The sequence below is a fragment of the Adiantum capillus-veneris genome, chromosome 6 (genome assembly GCF_014529385.1).
Source record: "Adiantum capillus-veneris isolate H3 chromosome 6, ASM1452938v2, whole genome shotgun sequence".
Classification (NCBI taxonomy): domain Eukaryota; kingdom Viridiplantae; phylum Streptophyta; class Polypodiopsida; order Polypodiales; family Pteridaceae; genus Adiantum; species Adiantum capillus-veneris.
In genome coordinates, this window is record NC_140936.1 from 151,800,863 (window position 1) to 151,821,208 (window position 20,346).

Sequence of the window (20,346 nt, forward strand, 5' to 3'; positions counted from 1 at the left end):
TCTCTTTTGTCATGCTAAGCATTCAAGTAGCGTACTAAATGACACTTCAGTCATGTGAGCAAAAGAGGACATCCGAGGTTACAAAGGTCTCATTGAATTCAACTATGAGCTACTCAAAGTGGTTTTGGTTACACCAGATTGGATTACGAGCTTCATCGGATTCCTCCATTTGTGAGCTCCATCATTTTTGTGCGCGATCAACAGCCGTAGAGGACAACCTGAGGAGGGTTAGAGAGAGAAAGAGTGAGGGTGTGAGCGAGAGATAGAGGGAGAGAGAGAGTAGTTCTGAATGGGGAGAGGGAGAGGTGTAGGAAGATACATGTTGTCTATAAATACACCTTCATACTTAACAATTATCAACCAACCACCATCTCTACAGAAATGGCTTCTTCCTTGTCCTCTAAGGTTAGTTTGATTTTGGATACTATTTGTGATGAGCCGATATTCATTGGCTATCCGGCAAGGTATGCAATGGTCTACCCTATAGATTTTGCGGAGAGCAGTAATAGTGAAATATTTGTTATCTTGTCTATACCTAAGGGACACATACAAACTCAAGTTAAATATGGTGTGCTATTTGGGAATCAGATCCAATTCATATCGGACTCGACCCTGTCTACAAGAGTCCTCTTGGTGTTGAACAAGGGCTCAACTAGCACTGTAGGGAATTCGGTCTTTATAACTCCAAATATAAAGTTGGTAGAGCTACTTGAGAGTTTGTTTGAACGAATTTTTTTTTCTATTGGTCTACACAATAGAAGTAATGCAAAACATCCTTTGATTGCAAACCATCAAAAAAGAAAACATGGAGCAGAGCATTCTAAGAAGTTCACAAGAGAGCCAGTTAATACAGAGTACTTTGGAGCACATAGTGCTCAGTAGCCACCAATACCCCAAGTTGAGCAAAAGGATTTCAAGGCGCTCAATTACTAAAAAGGTGGATGAAGAGCCACAATAATATAGAGGTAATTGCGTTTATGAGTTGGAGCTTGTTCCGCATGGTGTCTCCAAAATGGTTGGAATGAAGTAGATTATGTTGGTCATTACTGGGTGAAATCTGTATAGACAAGAGTAAAGTATTCGGCTATCATCACTCGTAGCAAATGTGGTGGAAACTTTATTAGTGTTAAGGTAAAGGCAACGTGCCTTTACCGGGGGCCGGACATCCAATGTTCAACCGCCCCCACTGACCACTACCCCCCTTGTACATATACACACTAATAAGGAGCCCCTCACTTAAGGACTTGCTCCACCCACACAATATTGTGCATGCTTTCCTTCTCCCCTTCCCTGCACAAATGCATTTGCACATTGCGCATCCTTTCAACTAGTATCAGAGCTACGGATGGCTTTGCAGTGAGCTCATCAGCCATGGCAGTGGCTACGGGAGCTTGACGATCCAGCCGGCAAGGAGAAGGCAGATCGGAGGAGATCGATGTAGCTCAAAGCTCCTAGTGTATGCAGGTCTTCCAGCTTGGAGTTTGGCATAGAGAATTTGGGGATGTCTGTAGGAAAACTTGAGAGGAATCGGGTATCTCTATAGAGCAAGAGTGAGCAGTAGGTTGAGCAGTAGGCAACCCCACAACCTACAACAAATTGAGCAGCTAACAGGTTTCGAATCTTGAGAGAATTACATTCTCTGTAGGGCTTTGAGCAGGTTGTGTGTGTTTGTGTGTACACACACAAGCATGCGCACACACACACACACACACACACACATTGGGAACCTCATGGGGTAGCCAACGCATGGATGTGAGCATTGGAAAATCAGGCAGACATCTCGTAATCAAAGCTCATGCTTTGCTTGCTTGTGTGCACACACTCACATGCACACACACACACAAAGAGGAACCATACGTCAAGAGCAAAGAATCAAATCGTGCAAATTGCAAACACCAAGCAGGTAGAGCTTGGGGATATGCAAGAGATCGACAAATTTAGTAGCACTTTTTTGCCACAAACCATAGCGCTATAGTTGGGCAACCGAATGCATGCAAAATCTGAACTACTATGAAGGCAAAGTTTATGTAGAGGATTGGGGAGAATTGACCTCATAAGCAGTTTGTCAACAGAGAACATGGATCATAGAAGAGTGAATTTGTTTTTATCTCTAAGGGTGTGTTCACATACACACACACACAATTCTCGAAACAAATAGAGAGATAGGAGCTCTTGGTTGCGGAGAAAAGAGAGGAGATGCACGCGCTATTGTGAGTGTGCGCACAATAGTGCACACGCACAGTCATTGTGTGAAAGAGCCAATGGTAAGCTCGAGCTTTCCTTAACATTGGTTTGACATCCTCCGATGGGTTTGGCATAGAGTGAGGGAGGGAGAGAGAGCACAACGGCTCTCCTCAAGTGTGCATATGGCATTGGTGAGTCCATTCTACTTGACATTTTCTCCCCGCGGTGACCTCGATGATAGGTAGAGAGCGACATTAGCTCTTGGCTCTGTCCCGACATTAGCGAGCACGCCCTCTACGGCATCGAATATTGGCTTTTGGCATTCTTCTTGGCTTTGACGTCGACTTGGCGATTCAACTATTGACTTTCTTCTAGGCTTTGACAATCGATTTTGCTCCAACAATTTCCCCTCAATGTCTTAATATCAACTTACCAAAAGATGATCAAGAGAGAGTGGCATCAGCTCTGACATTGTCTCCTCAACAATTTTGGCTAAAATGTTTCTCCCTTTCTTGCCTCGACGACGATTTTTCCTCCTTCAGTCACACACATCGACACATAGCAGCTCCCACAAACCATTCTAGAGCAAATTTCCCATTAGCAAGTTCGGCCATTGGATGGCAATTACGACCACACCACGTGGTTGACTATTCTATGTGTTTGATTTTTGAGCGATGTGCTTTTTGATTGGCAAGGTAGTATATGCTAGATTTCAACATTTTGCTCACTTGTTGCATCCTTTTCAATGCGGATTATGATGCACATGTTATGTGGTCATGTATGATTGTGTGGGTCATTCGAGAGAGTAGTTTCAACATGGTTTTATGCGGTTATGCTAGGTATGTATATGTGGATACTTCGTGAGCTAGGTATAACTTGCAAATGGCAGATTCATAGGTTTATGGGTTTTTGGATAGGTACAATTGTCCATAAAGCCACTCGTTTAAGAGTGAGCTAGATTGGTAGGGTTTTGGCAGTTTATGTATGCCATATGTGGTTTTACTACTCAGACATTAAGTGTCTGTTCATGGTTTATGTGATTTTGGTGATATTTTTTGAGCTTTTACTCAGTTTGCAAGGGAAACTCTGTCAAATTTTTCCCAAATTCTTGCCATGCTTTGTGTGGATCAACGGTATACTATGATGGTTTAGTGGTCGAGCATGACTCCCACTTTGACAATGATTGAGTTTTTACTCTCACTTTGATAGATTTTGTCAGTTTGGACACAGATTTAGTGTTCTTGTATCCATTCTTGTAGGAGTGAGAGTTGCATATGCTTGGGTGGCTACAAATTACATGCAGTTATAGGCTTTACAGGTTCTATAAGTTTTTGGACTAGTTAGATCTTTGCAGATAATTTTCTTGTGGGATGCATTTTGAGCACTATGTTCACTCACTAGTTGCATTATGGTTACATACTTTTTGCTCAGCTGAGTTGTTAAACCTAGATTGGGCTCACTTGGTTTAGTGACGTTGTTTATGCGTGTACATCATGGAGTCGTTTTATGCATATGTGAGCATCGGATTTGATGCAGTGTAGTAATGTGCTTCAAAATAAAAAAACTAATTGCTCTAGTTTCATCTTTTGGAGAAGCTATGGATGTAAAAGGAGATAGCCTCCTCTAGTGGGGTTGCGACGCAAAAGATTTGAGAAACATCGAATTCCAATCCATGCTAAAAATGCAAAAGAAAGTTATGATTCAAGGAATCCAACATAAAATCTTGAGAAAGTACTTGGGTCATTGTCCTATGACAGTCTCATAGGCAACCCTTCCGAAGATCAACTACAAGGTCAATTCATCCTCTCCAACTGCCATGTCATGTCCTATGGCAGTCTCAAAGGGAACCCTTCCAAAGATCAACTACAAGGTCCACTCTAGTTCAGGTGTCTACACAACTCAAAACAAAACCATCAATAAAAGTAAACATTTTGTGACTCTCATGAATAGAGTGATATTAGTGGTTCCAATTCATCAAACACAAAAGTAATGTCTTGAAGAAGCTCAAGAAATTAAAGGCAATGGGTAGAGAACCAATGTGGCAAGAGCATTAAAGTTCTTCAGTCTAATAGTGAAGACGAGTATATCGAGAGTATATATCACATGCATTTTGCTTTTTTTTTTTGCAATGAGCACAACATCAAGGGGCACCTTACATGCCCAAAGAACAAGGACATATGCTCTATCTAAAGTAAGCAAAGCACATAGATTCTATGATCTTGAAGGATATGTTTTTTAATGAGTAGAGATGTCTTATTGAAGGGAGGAAAAAGTCAACTTAAACACGATGACTGTATCATTTAAAATTGGGTCATTTGGCTCCAAGATGTCCTGGATTCCTCATAAAAGAACTTCCAGACAATCAAGAAGATCCAATTGATGATTCAACCCCACAACTCACTTTGAGAGATCTCAAAGAGACAGATAGCCTCCTAATAAGGGTACATGTGTCATAGATGAGAAAAATGTACCTCATCAAGCTAGCAATGCTTTGTTGACCTCTAGCATGCAAGAAGAAAAATCTCTTTTCTATGAAGATGAAATTTTTTTGGATGGAGCATTGCAAACTTGTGCTCACCCTAATGGAGGCTGCTTGCAAAGCTAAAATCATACCTCCTTCAAAGCTCTTTAAGGATATTACACTCTATTAGAGGCAGTCTCATCTACCTTACCATCACAAGGCCAATCATTCACTAAGACTAAAAGTCATTTATTTTATCTTGCAGATGGTAAAGTCTCTTGGATTTCAAAGAAGCAAGAGAAGATTTCACTCTCTTATATTATAAGGCTCTTAGGGAAACTGAAAAACAGTCTTCATAGCTACAAGGATTACTCACAAAAACCGATATGCAAGACTTGCCTACTCCTGTCACCATCTTCAATGACAATCAAGCCATTCAAGCTCAAGTTCAACATCCAACTTTCTATGCAACCAAAGTGTTTAAATAAATATATTTTTAGAAGAAGTTGTTCTGAAACATTTTTCACCTTGTGAATGTGTAGCAAATGTCTTTACAAAACCACTTTGTAGGTGCTCTTTTCACAAGCATCGAGACATCCTTAAAGTTAAGAAAAGAATGACTAAATGATTGGATCTTTGAAACTAAATTTGTAGAGTCATCAATCAACTATGAAGTTGATGTTGAGGGCAAATGTTGAAGTATCAAACGCAACTAAGACCAACATGTGACACAATTCTTCTACAAGCTAGCACTTTTCAACTATTTTAAACATAAGGAATCTCTTTATGGTTTCAATTTGTTTGCATACTTGGAAAATTCAGCTTGTGTAGATAACTTTAAGCTAGGTTTCTCCCTAGTTCTAAGGAGTGTAGCACTTTTCAACTATTTTAAACATAAGGAATCTCTTTATGGTTTCAATTTGTTTGCATACTTGGAAAATTTAGCTTGTGTAGATAACTTTAAGCTAGGCGGTTCCCTGGTTCTAAGGAGTGTAGCAAAATTTATAGCTTTTCCAATCACAATTGTTGAGGAGGTCAACTTATTATCCTCAATCTATTCCACCTATCGATGCCCCCAATTAGCCTCATAGGCATGATGTAAACACATGCTATGTAGACCTATACCTACACATACACCATCACAATGAGCACCTATGCATGCATGTATCAAAGATGTTTGAGCATCTTTGCTTAATTACTTATTTTGTGACTTTAGTACCTAGTTAAGTCCTTTTGGAGGACCTATACAAGTAGTTTACATTTGTGTAACCAAAGTACTTTTTGAACTAAATAAAAAGCTTTATACGTTTAGCTACCTTTTGACTCACATGAGCATAATTGTGTATCTCATTAAATTTTTCTCAATTCTATGTTCAATAATCTACTCTGTGTTGTTTATTCTTGCTTTTGTTTACTTACTGAAAGAAGGGCCTTAGATGTTAGCAAGCTCCTTAGCCACATATGTTGGATGTCATGAGATGCAATTTGTAATATTCACAAACCACAAAGTTACCGAATTATTCTAAAGAATGGACAAAATTGTCTACTAAAAGCTGGCATTGAGGTCCTTAACTACAAGTAAAATGGCAAAGTGTACAATGCATGAAAATGGATGGCTAACATTGGACTACATGGAGAAATGCTTTGATAAGTAAAAGGAGAATTTAACCATAGCAATATTGCGTTCTGCATCTCCTAGTTTCCTTGCTACATATTTTTATTGAAGTATGTATCTAAATTTTATTTTTTACTATGCAGACGAGGAGATTTCAATATGAAAAGGGTCGATTGTGATTGGTTTGGGCAAAAAGAAGATAATCATCAAGCAAATGCTAATCTTGCAAGTATACAGTATCAAGTACTTGAATACATGATATATTTTGTTTACGTATTATTGACCATGTCAAGAGAATTTAATGGCTAGGTAATCGCTATGATGTTGATTGAAATAATCTTTACCTCATACACATAATATGAAGAATTTAAGGAAGGGCGCATCAAATGATCGAACACATTTGTTAATTAAGGGGTCAAAACAGTGAAATGTATATTGGGGTTTAAGGAAGGGTGCATCAAATGATCGAACACATTTGTTAATTAAGGGGTCAAAACCATGAAATGTATATTGGTCATCATAATATTTTGAACAAAGAATACCAAAAAAGTGGAGCATGATGACTAGAGATAGAATGGTCTAGATGTTCATTCTTACAAACTTCTCTCCCTATTCTTAATCAATTTACTTCTAATTCAACTCTCTTTTATGGGGGTCCTAGTTTTTGTTTTTGAAATTTGGCCTTAGAAATGTAACATACCCATGTTCTTCTTACTCACGAAGCAATGGTATATACTATAATCATATAACATGGTTTTACTGCACTTCACGGCAACCCCTACAAGCCTAGGCTGGCGAGAACTTCACCAGGTTTGCTCGCTACGAGAGAGAGAGAGAGAGAGAGAGAGAGAGAGAGAGTCAACTTGTAGTTGAATATGATTGTGCAGGGGCTTTGTTTCAAGCTGTGGTCCGCAAGAAAGTTGCCTCGTTTACACGCAATTTGTGAGTCTTTAAGCTACCGCCTCTCCATGAGCACCGCAGGGAAGTGCCCGACTCGCATTGAAAATGCTGCAGAAGCTCTTTCTCCTGGCGAGTTTCCAATCGACAAGTCCAAATTTGATGTCCCTTACAATCTTCTGGCACTGCGGGTGCCAAAACAACACTCGGGATCTGTGTCAAAATTGTTATCCGGGTACCTCATATTTTTGGTTGAGCTGTAGCAGCTTTTCACACACCCTCTATGAATGTTTTTATCCTTTTTGGCAAGTTTTCAAATTTTTGGTAAAGTCCCAAGGGCCCTTGTGATGGGTTGAGCCAATGTTTCTCTAATAGTTTAGCTATGTACTATGGTTGGGCAAGTGTGTTTTCCTTTTTGTCAAGTCTTCTTTTCAGGTGCAGACCCAAGGGCCCTTTGTGGTGGGTTGAGCAGATGTTCCTCTAGAAGATCAGCCATGTACTATGATTGAGCAAGGACCAGTGTACCTTTATGCACAAAGACATTGCTCCACAATGGAAGCATGTTGGTATATGAGAGATCCTTCTCTTTTTTTGGCAAGGTCAAAATCTTTGGGCAAAAGCAAAACTGTTGTGGACTTCAAGATCCAGGATAAAAATCTAATTAATCTCCTTTCAAATCGTTGACAACATCATTCAGGATGGGGTTCACGGTCTCTAAAGTGGCTCCCTCCACAATGAAACCTGGCTTGGGACCTTCTGTTGTTGGAATTTTTTTCGCCCTCGGCTTTAGCTTCAGCTTTCAACAAATCATTTTTCTTAACCCTCTCAATAAAATCCTCTCTACATCGAGATGGCTGCACATATTCAATGCGGACATGAACCTTCTTTCTCACAATCTTGGTATTCACCTGCTTGTTTACCTCAATGCCAATGGCTCGCTTAGTAACAATGGCTGTGCGACCATGGTAGAACTTATGGTTCATGCCCTTGTGCACTACGCCGTTCACTGTGATGTCCGCATAGTCACCAATCCTGTAGGTGCGTAGGTAGGTGGAGAGCTGTATGTAACCCTTGGGCCTGAAGCGAGGGGAGAAGAAATTACGAGTGCGAGACCACTGCCCATGTCTTGCAGGCATCCTCGCTTGCTACTGCTGCTGCTTTAGAATGCTAACTTCTTGCTTGGGAGCTGATCGGAAAGCAATTTAGCTCGAGAAGGTTGTAGTGTGAAAGAGCGTGCTATGAGATGAAAGCTGCTGAGAAAAACACTGGTTTGACCTTGCTGAAAATGCTGATGCAGATCTCTGAAAATGCTGAGGTAGCTGTGTCAAAAACGCTGCTACTCTTGGTTGGTTTTATTTGTGGACAACAGGCTGAAAACGCCAGTAGATCAAGGCTGAAAATACTGAATTAACTGCAGTAAAAATGCTGATTTGTCTGCTACAAACGCTGTCTTGACTGAGTGCTGCAAATGCTTGTTGAAACGATAGTCCAAAGACTGATCTGGAATGCTGGAATGGCTGCTGAAAACGCTAGGTTTATCTATGAAAAACACTAGGGCTTGCAAGGGGTTCTTGCTTGAGAAGGTTGCTAGAGATGCCTGCTGCAAGTAGTTGCTTGTGCTCTCCTTCAAGCGAAAAGGCGCCTGAAGTACATGCTCTGATATGACATGCGTCCACACTTTTTTGAACTTATGCATCTTGAATGAACGCCTATTTGTTTAATCCCTATGTTTAACGGACAGTTTTGGGTTTTTTTCGTTTGTGACATGTTTATTTTGAAGTTGAGTGGGGTAATTACTTTTGGCATCTATATAAGAGCCTCATGGCTGTCACTTTGTATCGATCCTCTTAGAGTTAATTAGTACAAATGTAAGCTTGGGTTGCCAATCTCTCGGAACAAACCATGCAAGGGCAATTTTGCAAACAAGAGATGGATACAATGCCTCCTCCGGCTCTCCCATTAATACCGAAATTGGAGTGTCCCCTCTTTCCCTATGTAGGGAACGTATGAGGCTGTTGAATTCCCATTTGCTACGCAACACACCCTGAATTAGGACTATGAGGAGCCATATGTTGTAAAATAGGGTCCTTTGTTAGAGAGTGTCACCTCTATGGCCTTTCCTGGCGCAGTCGCCAGAGCCCCAATATTTCCGAGGGGCTGATCATAGAGAGTGAGGGTTGTTTTGTGCTGGAGTAGCCTATGTGAGGTAGTTTTCTCATTTTCGGCTTGTTTCTGCCATCGTTTTTCCCACTCTATAATACTGGCGCTGTCATTTTGTGTGTCTCTCGGTGGCCCCTAGTCTAGGATATTTAAGGCTTTGTCTTTTGTACAACAGTTTGACATTGCTTTCGTGGGAGGGCGTTACTCAGAGCACTCTAAGATTCGGAGAGCTGCCTCTTACTTTAAGGGGAATGCTTGACTTGGTGGTCCACGCTTCTATTAAACAAGACAGCGCCAGTTAAATGGCTGAAATTCAAGAGGCTTTTTATTTCTTCTTGGCTGACTCGAGAGTATGAACGCGATATACAAACTGCTTGGAACCATCTTCAGATGACCAAGAAGGATATAGTGGACGCTTATTGTGAGAGATTCTGGAGCTCTTTTCTACCCGCCTCTTCATTTAAGAAGATCTCGTTCAAGGAACAAATTGAGCGGTTTACCTTGGGTCTTCCTACAGAGATCTGAGATCATTGCTTGGAACAAAAGTCAGCTTCCATTCAGGAGTTGATGAGTCATGCGAAACAGGGTTTTGCCATTCACTATGGCAGTCTGACCTACCCCACAGATGAGATCGTGACGCAAAGAGCTAAACAGACTTCGACAAATGAAAGTAGAAAGAGGAAGAGCAACCCAGAAAAGAAAGATGCACGACCCAAATTCACTCCTCAAGAGAGAGCTCGCTACATCAAGGAAGGGAACTGCTTTGGATGCGGGGAAAGTGGACATATCTCCGCGAAGTGCCCTAAAAAGGCACAGAAAGAACAGAATGACAAGGACGACGAAAGGCTTGAGAGTTTGAGAGCAGCTGAGGACTGTGGAAGAAAAGGCAAGATGAAAACAGGACTGCTTCCAGATTTTGTGGGTACCGATCCCAACACACTAGACGAGAGTACAGAACTTTGCCGAGCTTGGGGCAAAGTGAAAGACCAAGAAGCCCTGATCTTCTTTGATGGAGGAGCCAAGGCCAACTTCATTTCACGAGAATTGGTGGCGCGGCTCAAGATCGCTCCTGCTCGATCGTATGGGACCACTTGCAGAGGCTGTTCTAGCGGCACCCGGGAGGGACGTAGCCATTACACCTGTCATTGGCAAACTTCGGTTGCATTGTCAGGGGTATTTGGGGCATGAGAACTTTTATATAATGCCTTTGGAAGGTTGTGATGTTGTCTTGGGAATTCCCTGGTACCACAAGAACAACACCGTGGTCGACTATCAGGCGAGGAAAGCGACATTGACAACAGAGAAGGGCAGAACCATTGTACTTGATATTAAATTTAAGGGCGAGTCTGTCCTTATTGTATCGGCTTGGACCATCTCAAAGTTAATGAAATCCAGTCTGTTTGTTTACTCGATCTTTTTGAAAGAGTTGAGTGATGAGGATAGGACCAACATGTCTGAACTTGATAAAGAGCGCCAAGATTTTCTCCACTCTCATGCCGATTACTTCTCAGAGGGCCTGCCAAGCGAGTTACCACCCGCTCGTCCTGAAGATCATACTATTGATCTGATACCTGGAAGCACACCACAGAACCGGTCACCTTACCGTGTGAGCCAAGCCCAGAATGAAGAGATTATGAACCAAGTGAAAGACCTCTTGGAAAAGGGTCTTGTCCAGCCTAGTACTTCACCGTATTGTTCTCCAGTGTTGTTGGTTTTGAAGAAAGACGGATCTTGGAGAACGTGCATCGATTATATAGCTCTCAACAAAATCACCATCAAGAACAAATTTCCGATTCTTAGAATCGATGATATACTTGACCGACTTCAGGGATCCTCGTGGTCTAGCAGGATCGACTTGAAAATTGGATATCATCAGATCAGAATCGCGCCGGGAGACATCTACAAGACAGCTTTTCGAACGACTTTTGGGTTATTTGAGTTTTTGGTGATGCCTTTTGGCCTAACCAATGATCCTGCGACATTTAACCGGATGATGGACATGATTTTTTCGAGAGTACAGGCTATTTGTTGGCACTTTCTTTGACGATGTCATTGTTTTCTCCAAGGATGAGGCAGAACATAGAGATTATCTGCTTGAAGTCTTTCAGGCGTTATGAGATCACAAGCTAGTGATTAATGCAAAGAAAAGTGGATTTTTCCTACCAGAGATACACTTTTTGGGACACATTGTCTCAGCAGCAGGAGTGCAGATGGATCCGGCCAAGATAGAGACTATCCGTGATTGGCCTGATTTCAAGAATGTCCATGAAGTTAGAAGCTTCTTGGGATTGTGTTCGTATTACATGCGGTTCATTAGAAAGTTTGCAGAGGTTGCTTCCCCTTTGCATATCTTGACACAGAAATGAGTCCCTTTCTCGTGGGGACCCACAGAGGTGTCTGCCTTTTAGACATTGAAAGAAAAATTTACCACGGGACCAGTTTTGACTTTGCCGGACTTGCAGAAGTCATTTGAAGTATATTGTGATGCTTGTGGTTGTAGTCTGGGTGCGATCTTAATGTAAGAAGGCCATGTCATTGCTTATGAGAGCCGATTGTTTCCAAGGCCGGAATTGACAGCAGAAATTTATGAGAAAGAGCTTTTGGCGGTTATCCATGCTCTTACTCAATGGTGGCATTACCTACTTGGAGCGGACTGTCTTTACAGAACATCAGAGTTTACGCTACTTGTCACAGAAGTAGCTATTGGAAAACCAGATGCGGCGGGCGAACATCTTGTCACAGTTTCACTGCCAGATTGTCCATGTGCAGGGACAAAAGAATTTGGTGGCAGATGCTTTGTCTCGGATGCCGTTGGTTCTAGCTATTTCCGCAATATATCATAGGAGCTTCGAGGATATGGTCGACCAGTATGCCACATATACAGATTTTGTAGACGTTTTCACACGAATACGGGATGGGGAGATAGTAGCGGGATATTCCATTTGGGATGGCTACTTGATGAGAAAAACCATGTTGTGCGTTACACAGCCGTTGAGGGAAAAGGTTATGACTAAATGCCATTGTCCGCCTTTTACAGGTCACCGCGGCATTGCTACCACCATGAAAGAGGTAGAGAGATACTTCTTTTGGCCGAGACTCAAGAAGGATGTGCATGAGTTTGTGCACAGTTGCTTGGTATGCCAGAAGGTCAAGTTTGATAGGCATAAAGCATAGGGATTGTTATAGCCTTTGCCCATACCCACCTGCCCCTGGCAATGGATTTCATTTTTGATCTCCCGAGAACACAGAGTGGTCACTGTCACGATGGTATCTGGACTGCTATTGACAGATTTAGCAAGTAGGCCTATTTCATTCCAGTAAAGAAAACAGTCAAGCTAGATCACTTAGCGAGACTGTTTGTGGCCCAGATTTTCAAATTACATGGCATGCCCAAGACGATTGTCTCCGACAGGGACCCCAGATTTATGAGTTTGTTTTGGAAGGCAATTTGGGAGAACATTGGCACGCGGTTGCAGTTCTCGTCATCTTTCCACCCGCAGACTGACGGGCAATTTGAGATTGCAAATTCAGTGGTTTTAGATTTATTGAAGTCTTATATCTCGGATCAGAAGACTCAATGGGAAAAGTATCTACCTTTGGTGGAATTTGCCTACAACAACACGATACACTCTTCGACGGGGAAGGCGCCATTTGAGATTATTGAAGGTGCTGCGAAGGTTCAACCCTTCCTAAGCACGAAAGATAAGATTTTTGAAGCTGATGAGTACACGCCCCACTTAGACACGGCTTTTGCCAAGGTTCGCGAGGCTTTGCAGAAATCTTAGGAAAGACAGAAAAAGGCAGCAGATCGCCATCGTCGCGATTTGAAATTGAAGGAGGATGAGTGGTGCTCTTGAGAAGGCACGCCTAAGAAAGAAGAAGGGAAAGGAGAGGCTTTTTCCAAAGCTTAGTATGAGATACTATGGACCTTTCTAGGTCTCCGAAAAGATCAATGATGTCTCCTACCGACTGAAACTGCCAGACACTTGGAGGATTCACAATGCATTTCATGTGAGTCTCTTGAAATATTTTAAAGATGATGTGCTCGAAAATGGGGAGCCTGATGAGCAACCCGAAGTGGAAGAAAACGAGGAGATCCTTGTTCCTGAACATATTTTGGCACATAAGGATAGAAAGAATAAGGGTAAAGTATGAAGGCGGTTCTTGGTTAAATTCAAGAACTATCTTGCATTGGATGCTAAGTGGATGGAAGAGGAGGACCTAGCAAATACTCCTCAGATTGTGAACCTTTACCTTGAAACTTTTGGTTTAGCATAGTCTACTCCAAATGGAACCCCGAATTCAGCTTGGCCGGAGATCTGGTGCAGTGGGTTGCACAAGAGGGGAGTTACTCCGCTCCTTTCTCAACAGATGCCTTGGTTTTTAGAATACTAGAGTCACTGATGTCTCTTTGAGCTTCAGGGATACTGAGAGCTGACAGTATTCTACTGTATGACTTTATGAAATGGAATTCCTGAATATGAAACTGATTTGTTCTTGACTTGTTTTTAAGTGCAGGAACTGATAGACGAAATGACTGCAGCATTTTGGTTTGAATGATCTCGAATAGACATGGTTGCAATAGGGGTTAGTCAATCGGGCATCTATGAGGTCCTGAGTAGATCTAGATGCGATTGCTAACTGCATTGTCAATAAATCATGGTCTAAGATCCGAATGATGTGATTTGTCATGTGATGTCTAGTGATGTCTTGTGATGTCGTGTGATGTGACTGTCGATTGGTACATGTGCTAGATGTGTGTTCCTAGTGCGTCAGTACTAACAGCATCTGGGGATCAGCAGCATGATTGACAATTTCTGACCCTACTCACAGAGAATGGCCATTTCTGGGGTCCCATCCCCTATCGCACGTTCCTGTTTCCCATTCTGGCCCTTGTTCCACGTAACAATTCATCACAGGGAACGGAAATTCTTACCCATTCCGGGTCCCTGTTCTCCGTTCCCTTTTTGCGCTCCATGTGACTATGTCTAAGATTCTGACCCTGCTCTTTGCTTTTAGATTGTTGTAGATAGTGTGACCTAGTTAGGAGAGACAATGGGGAAAGAGAGAGAAGGGGCTTTTTTTTGGGGGGGGGGGGGGGGGGGGGGGGGGGGGGGGGGGGGGGGGGGGGGGGGGGGGGGGGGGGGACAGCTTGTCGGATGCTAGCTAATTCACACATGTGCAACCGCTATGACAGGGTCCAGGGTCTGACAGCATCCAGGCTCCAGCAGTGCCGCCATGCCTTCAGCAGTCCCTAGCAAGCAGGGCTCTTCATCATGGTGGAGTGAGGCTCTCTTTGCTGGCACTTCAAGCTATTTGTTTGGCTGGTTTTATATCTATTGTACAATGTAGCCTCTGAGCATTTTTTTTCTCTTGGGAGAGTCTCCCCATTGTATTCCTCTCTGGCAGGGTAGCGCTCGGGGGGGGGGGGCCCTTTTAACTAATATAAAGAACTTTTTTTTCGGGAAAAGAAAGTTTGGTTGAGGCTATGCTCAGTAATGATGCTGGCTTATGAGATATATTGAAAGGATGGATTTTGAGTGGATAAACACTACCCGTATCTACATCTTGTGGCAAGCAGCTTTGGGTGCACCTTTGTCTGGTCCCAAGAAAAGCTCCTCATCATGTCTATAACAAAAGACCTAGTCAGTTTTCTGGTGGATGTAAAAAACGTTTGTATGCTGCTATGCAGCTGTGAACAATTCATGGCATGCTCAGCACTGTATCTGTTAAATTCATCACATGATTTTCCGTAACTGATGCACCAGTTTCTTGTTCCAGGTTTGTTTTCAGCATGCCTCGAGTTAGGCATATAATACCTGATCCATCAAATTCTGATGCTCGACTCGTTATCCTTTCTGATAAAGTTTCTGACTCAAGTACATTATCTTGTTCTAAATCGTGGTACTTAATCGTTGTTAAATTCTAAAGTAAGCAAGGAACATCTCCATTCTGTTGCATTCTGTCACCTTGAGCACATCATTTTGAAAGAATCTAGAGGTTATGCACACTTTCTTTAGAAGAACATTCAAGTGGAAAAGGACATCAAGCTTTTTTCTATCACCTCAGCGCAAAGTTTAAATGTTACTAAACTCTTGTTTCAGGTCTTTCTGAGATTCCAGCTGAGAAACTGGCTTCCTTAAGGTCGGTTACCGATTTTGAAGTGATTCCACACCAAGTTATGCTGGGCTACAATTATTGGCCAGCTGGTAGGCCAGTACTTAGTTCCTTCCCTCTTGACACATTTCTAGTTGTTAAGAGTAACTGTATCTATTGGTTCAACCGTAGGAAAATTGGTTGTTTCATTGATTAGCATCATTTATTCAACAAGGTTGTGATTGTAAGTGGTATGGGTCAAAAAATTAATAAACCCTTGCCTTCTTGAGGGACTTAGTCTCGTAGTTTAGTAAATGAGTGTGCAGGAAAAAGGCCGCCTTGTGTGTGGTTATTGGTGTTAGGGAAGCTGTTGGAAAAACTATAGGGAGAGAAACTTGAGTGTTTGTGCACTTTACCAAATCATATCAGCCATGCCAAAAAGAGCACGTCACTGCCGGCAGCTGCAAATGCACGATCCTGTATTATTACCAATTGCTCGGTGGACTTAAACCACCGTACACAAATCTCGGCACATCCTAAGAGATCTATTAGGTACATATTGTTAAAATTCTTTCCTTGGCTGGCGATTGCTCGCTTGAATACAAGGCTGCCCTGGTCTAAGGTACTGTTTATGTACTTAAAGGAATGAGTATTATCGTGGTCAGTTTAATGAAAATTTTATTTGCATTCTTGTGAACACTATGGCTGCTTGATTGTTTATTTCCAGCAGTGAAAATTTGAATGTTGCTGTCTTTGTCATGTTTTGCAGATCATATTCTGAAGGCATTGCTTCCAGATGGCTGTGAGATACAGTCAGCATTTGAGACAATTGGTTTGTCAATTTCACACCTTTATTGATTTATTTTCCATTATCAGAAGTGCTTCAACAAATGCCATGACATTGTTGATAATCCTGCAGGGTTTTTGTTCTTTTTTTGAGTGGATTTCTTAATTTAGTGGTATGAGAACAAATCTTGGCTGGTAGCTTCTAGGGGTAGATTAATTTAACAGATCAGCTGTACTAGTATTTTTTTGGGGTGTATGATCAACCATGTATTGAACATCGCGGGACCAAAGGTTTTGTCTCATTGTACAGAGTGTGAAAAGAGTGGGACTACCTTATTGCCTTTGCAAGAGAGAGAAAGAAAGCTTTATTAAGGCCTATATGAGAAAGATCAGTAAGTCGTAAGGGTAGTGCATACGTGTGTGGAGAGGAGGGTGATGATGAAGGGAAGGAGCTGTAGGTCCAGGGTATACATCACTAGAGAAATGTCTTCTCAACGCTAAGTCCAGCTTTGCCATCTGGATTTGATCAATCACTGGACTCTGGAGCATTGAGCACACACATGTGCCACTCTCTCTTTCTCTCTCAGAGCGAGATTGATGTGCAGAATACAGCAGATGGGAGTACCCACAGAACTCATTTGGGGGGTCATGGCATTATACAGGTCAGTAATGGGGCATGTACGCACCCCAGAGGGTCTATCCACACCGGTTTACTCCACTATTGGGGTGAAGTAGGGCTGCCCGCTCTCTCCTACTCTATTTGGTATGTATGTAGATGAGGTTTCTGACTACATTGAGAGAGATGGTGATAGAGGTGCACAGCTGGCAGGGACATGGATTCTGCTATTGTTATATGCTGATGATATTGTTTTGATCTCTGACTCTCCGGAGGGGATGCAATGTCACCTAGATGCTTTGCATAGGTTTGCCCAAGAAAGTGGTTTGTCTGTCAACCTTGGTAAAACCAAGGTCATGGTATTTAATACCACCCCACAGTGGATCAGGAGGTCAGCGCCCGCCTTCACATACGACCAGGAGAAGGTGGAGTATACAGATGCTTACACTTACCTTGGAGTGGTTTTTAGTGGGCCAGCATTTTCATTGAGGAGGGTAGCAGAGACTAGATTGACCAGAGCCCATGCAGCATTGGTTAAATTGGAAAGGATGTGTTCACAGGTTCAGTTTCAGGAGCCTCGGACAAAGCTCTGGCTCTTTGACACTTTGGTGGCTTCTGTATTGCTCTATGGAGCTGAGATTTGGGGACCTTCACTGGACCATCACGGGAGGACAGGCCGCAGTGATGGATGGGGGGACATGGAGAAGCCTCTGGTCTCTATGATCTCGCGGCTCATTAGGGCCAAGACTTCAGTACCACATGCTATTATACGAGCAGAGCTAGCTGCCTCCCCATTGGTGGTTGAGGCGCTCACCCGATGTGTCTCCTTCATACACCGCATGTGGGAACTTCCCAGAGACAGATATGCACGCCTTGCACTTGAGTCCTCTCGACAGTTAGCCATGCAGGGAGATACAGCATGCTGGTATGGGGAGATGACGTCATGGTTTCAGGCGCATGGGTTCAGCATAGACAGATTGCCTCCTTTCCAGTAATCACTGGATGCGCCCTCTCTGACTCTTACACAGTCCGAGATCACCAGGCTCATTTGCCAGGACTTGACTCAGCTAGACACCAAGAGGACATGGATACAGCCAGTAGAGGAGCTAGGCACGAAGATGGCTTTCTACAGAGAGCATCTCCTCCAGCTTACGGAGGATGGTTTTGTGACGAGGCCCAGATACATGGACACTCACCTGTCTCATGGGATACGATGTGCTATTGGCCAGATACGCACATCTTCACACCAGCTGCGGATCGAGACTGGGAGATACAGCGGAGTACCAACAGAGGCCAGGACATGCCCCCTGTGTGACATCGAGCCTGAGACAGAGTTGCACTACACATGCCACTGCCCCGTCTACTACGAGATACGAGGCCGCTTCCATTGCTTGTTCAGAGAGGGCTTTGGACCATTCTCTAGAGTCATGCAGTACGAGGATCAGAGATGCCTGGGTTTGTTTTTGCTCGAGCTACGCAGACACAAAGAGAGCTTGATGAGAGGAAAGACTAGCCAGTCTCAGAGACAGATCACAGACTTCTTTAGAGCTGCCACCACTGGACACCCAGAGGAGTTACTACCACAGCAGAGCTCGTCGCTTTACACCAGAGGCATACTGATCGACCAAGCGACTGAGCTGGGGAGATCGAGACGCCCACGACTGCGGAGGACTACACAACATCGATAGAGGCTGCATCAGAGGATCCGGGTCACTTTGGCTCGACATGCACGATGCCCGGTCAGACTACTGACCATGGAGGAGATTGATGAGATCCGCCAGCGATCGATGCTGGATCTCGTGTGATCTAGCTATCCCAGCTAGCTTTTTTAGCTGTTTAGTCCACACCCACCAATCTAGGATTCCATAGTATTTTATTTTGTCATTTTGTCATCTTGTTACTCTGACTTTGTATCAGATCCACCACATTGTAACCCCCCCCCCCCCCCCCCCCCCCCCCCCCCCCCCCCCCCCCCCCCCCCCCCCCCCCCCCCCAGTTTTGACTAACAATACATACAGAATCATATCTACAAACGGATTTACTTTGTGGCTTTAGGGGTGCTTCCCCCAAACGCCCCTGCCAAGGGGGGCAAAGAAGAATGTGGTGGGAATGAGATCATGCTCCACCGCCGAACATCTCGGCTACGTTCTCCCTCTTAGATATGTCCTACTGGAGTCGGTCTTGGAAGTTTTTATGTACACTAGACGATGTCGATTATCCCTCGTACTGTCATTTGTGGCAAATTTTAGTGTTCAATCACATTAGCAATATAGCAATTGAATTATTTTGTGGCAATTGTCACTAAGTGATGATGTGGCATGACCAACTGGAAGAGAAATGGCTGAGTGGACAATAGAAACTGTACCAATCAACTTAAAGAACTTATGGAGCACTGGCCAAGTGGCCTAAAACCCCAAATACCAAAAGCTTGACTTTTGAGAGAGATTTCAGTAAAATGCGCTGACATGCTGACGTGGTAGATCATACGGATGCTCACGTGGCAGGGCCATACATAATTTTTGCAATTTGTGCTGTAGGTGCCACGTGGCAGGCTGTGCTGGCTGCTTTCAGGAATCTCCAACGCTAGCTTTTGAGAGAAAATGCTTTTGAACCTGCTTGCTTTTATTGCTTTTAGGGCTCTGCTTCTGGGCATCCCTTGTAAGAATAAAAGAGCCCCGAGAGCAGAGGTCCCTCGGGAGTTGTACTTTGCAATGATAAATGATAAACAAATACCGAAAGGGGCGCTAGTCTTTGGGGCCAATGCTTCTGGATGTGGAACTCTCTCTCTCTCTCTCTCTCTCTCTCTGTGATGATGTTGCTGACTACATTGAGAGCGATGGTGATAGAGGTCACAACTGGTAGGGACATGGATTCCACTATTGTTATATGCTAATGATATTGTGTCGATCTCCGACTCCCCTGAGGGGATGCAATGTCACTTGGATGCTTTGCATAGGTTTGCCCACGAAAGTGGTTTGTCTGTCAACCTTGGTAAAATCAAGGTTATGGTGTTTAATACCACCCCACAGTGGATCAGGAGGTTAGCACCTACATTCACATACGGCCAGAAGACAATGGAGTATACAGATGCTTACACTTACCTTGGAGTGGTTTTTAGTGGACCAGCATTTTCATTAAGAAGGGAAGCAGAGACTAGATTGACTAGAGCCCATGTAGTATTGGGTAGATTGGAGAGGATGTGTTCGCAGGTCCAGTTTCAGGAGCCTCAGACGAAGCTTTGGCTCTTTGACACTTTGGTGGCTTCTGCATTGCTCTATGGAGCTGAGGTATGGGAATCTTCTTTGGATCATCATAGGAGGTTGGGTCTCACTGATGGATGGGGGGACATGGAGAAACCTCTGGTCTCTATGATCTCGTGGCTCATTAGAGCCAAGGCTTCAGTACCACGTGCCATTATCCGAGCAGAGCTAGCGCCCCCCCCACTAGTGGTTGAGGTGCTCACCAGATCAGTCTCCTTCATACATTGCATATGGGAACTTCCCAGAGACAGATATGCCCGCCTTGCACTTG

General features: G+C 43.3%; 1 protein-coding gene and 1 pseudogene across 10 annotated transcripts in view; one reads left to right on the forward strand and one right to left on the reverse strand.

Moving 5' to 3' along the window:
* The first annotated feature begins 6,944 nt into the window (after positions 1 to 6,944).
* The window catches only part of LOC147456492 (tRNA (guanine(37)-N(1))-methyltransferase-like), a 70,296-nt gene continuing 56,894 nt past the window's right edge, over positions 6,945 to 20,346 (forward strand). For 4 of the 10 annotated variants that reach the window (XR_015188462.1, XM_086514943.1, XM_086514944.1 and 1 more), the window contains exons 1-5: positions 6,945 to 7,070; positions 7,148 to 7,392; positions 15,099 to 15,196; positions 15,422 to 15,526; positions 16,183 to 16,245. Coding sequence is in view for 9 of the 10 variants with exons in the window: in XM_086514943.1 (XP_086371069.1) it covers positions 7,011 to 7,070; positions 7,148 to 7,392; positions 15,099 to 15,196; positions 15,422 to 15,526; positions 16,183 to 16,245 (571 nt within the window). In the remaining variant the exon portion in view is untranslated. Of the gene's footprint in view, positions 7,071 to 7,147; positions 7,724 to 14,514; positions 14,602 to 15,098; positions 15,222 to 15,421; positions 15,527 to 16,182; positions 16,246 to 20,346 lie in introns of those variants that run through there. The other 6 variants (XM_086514951.1, XM_086514948.1, XM_086514950.1 and 3 more) reach the window with 6 other exon arrangements.
* Positions 7,746 to 8,293, reverse strand: LOC147456493 (large ribosomal subunit protein eL21x/eL21w pseudogene; annotated as a pseudogene).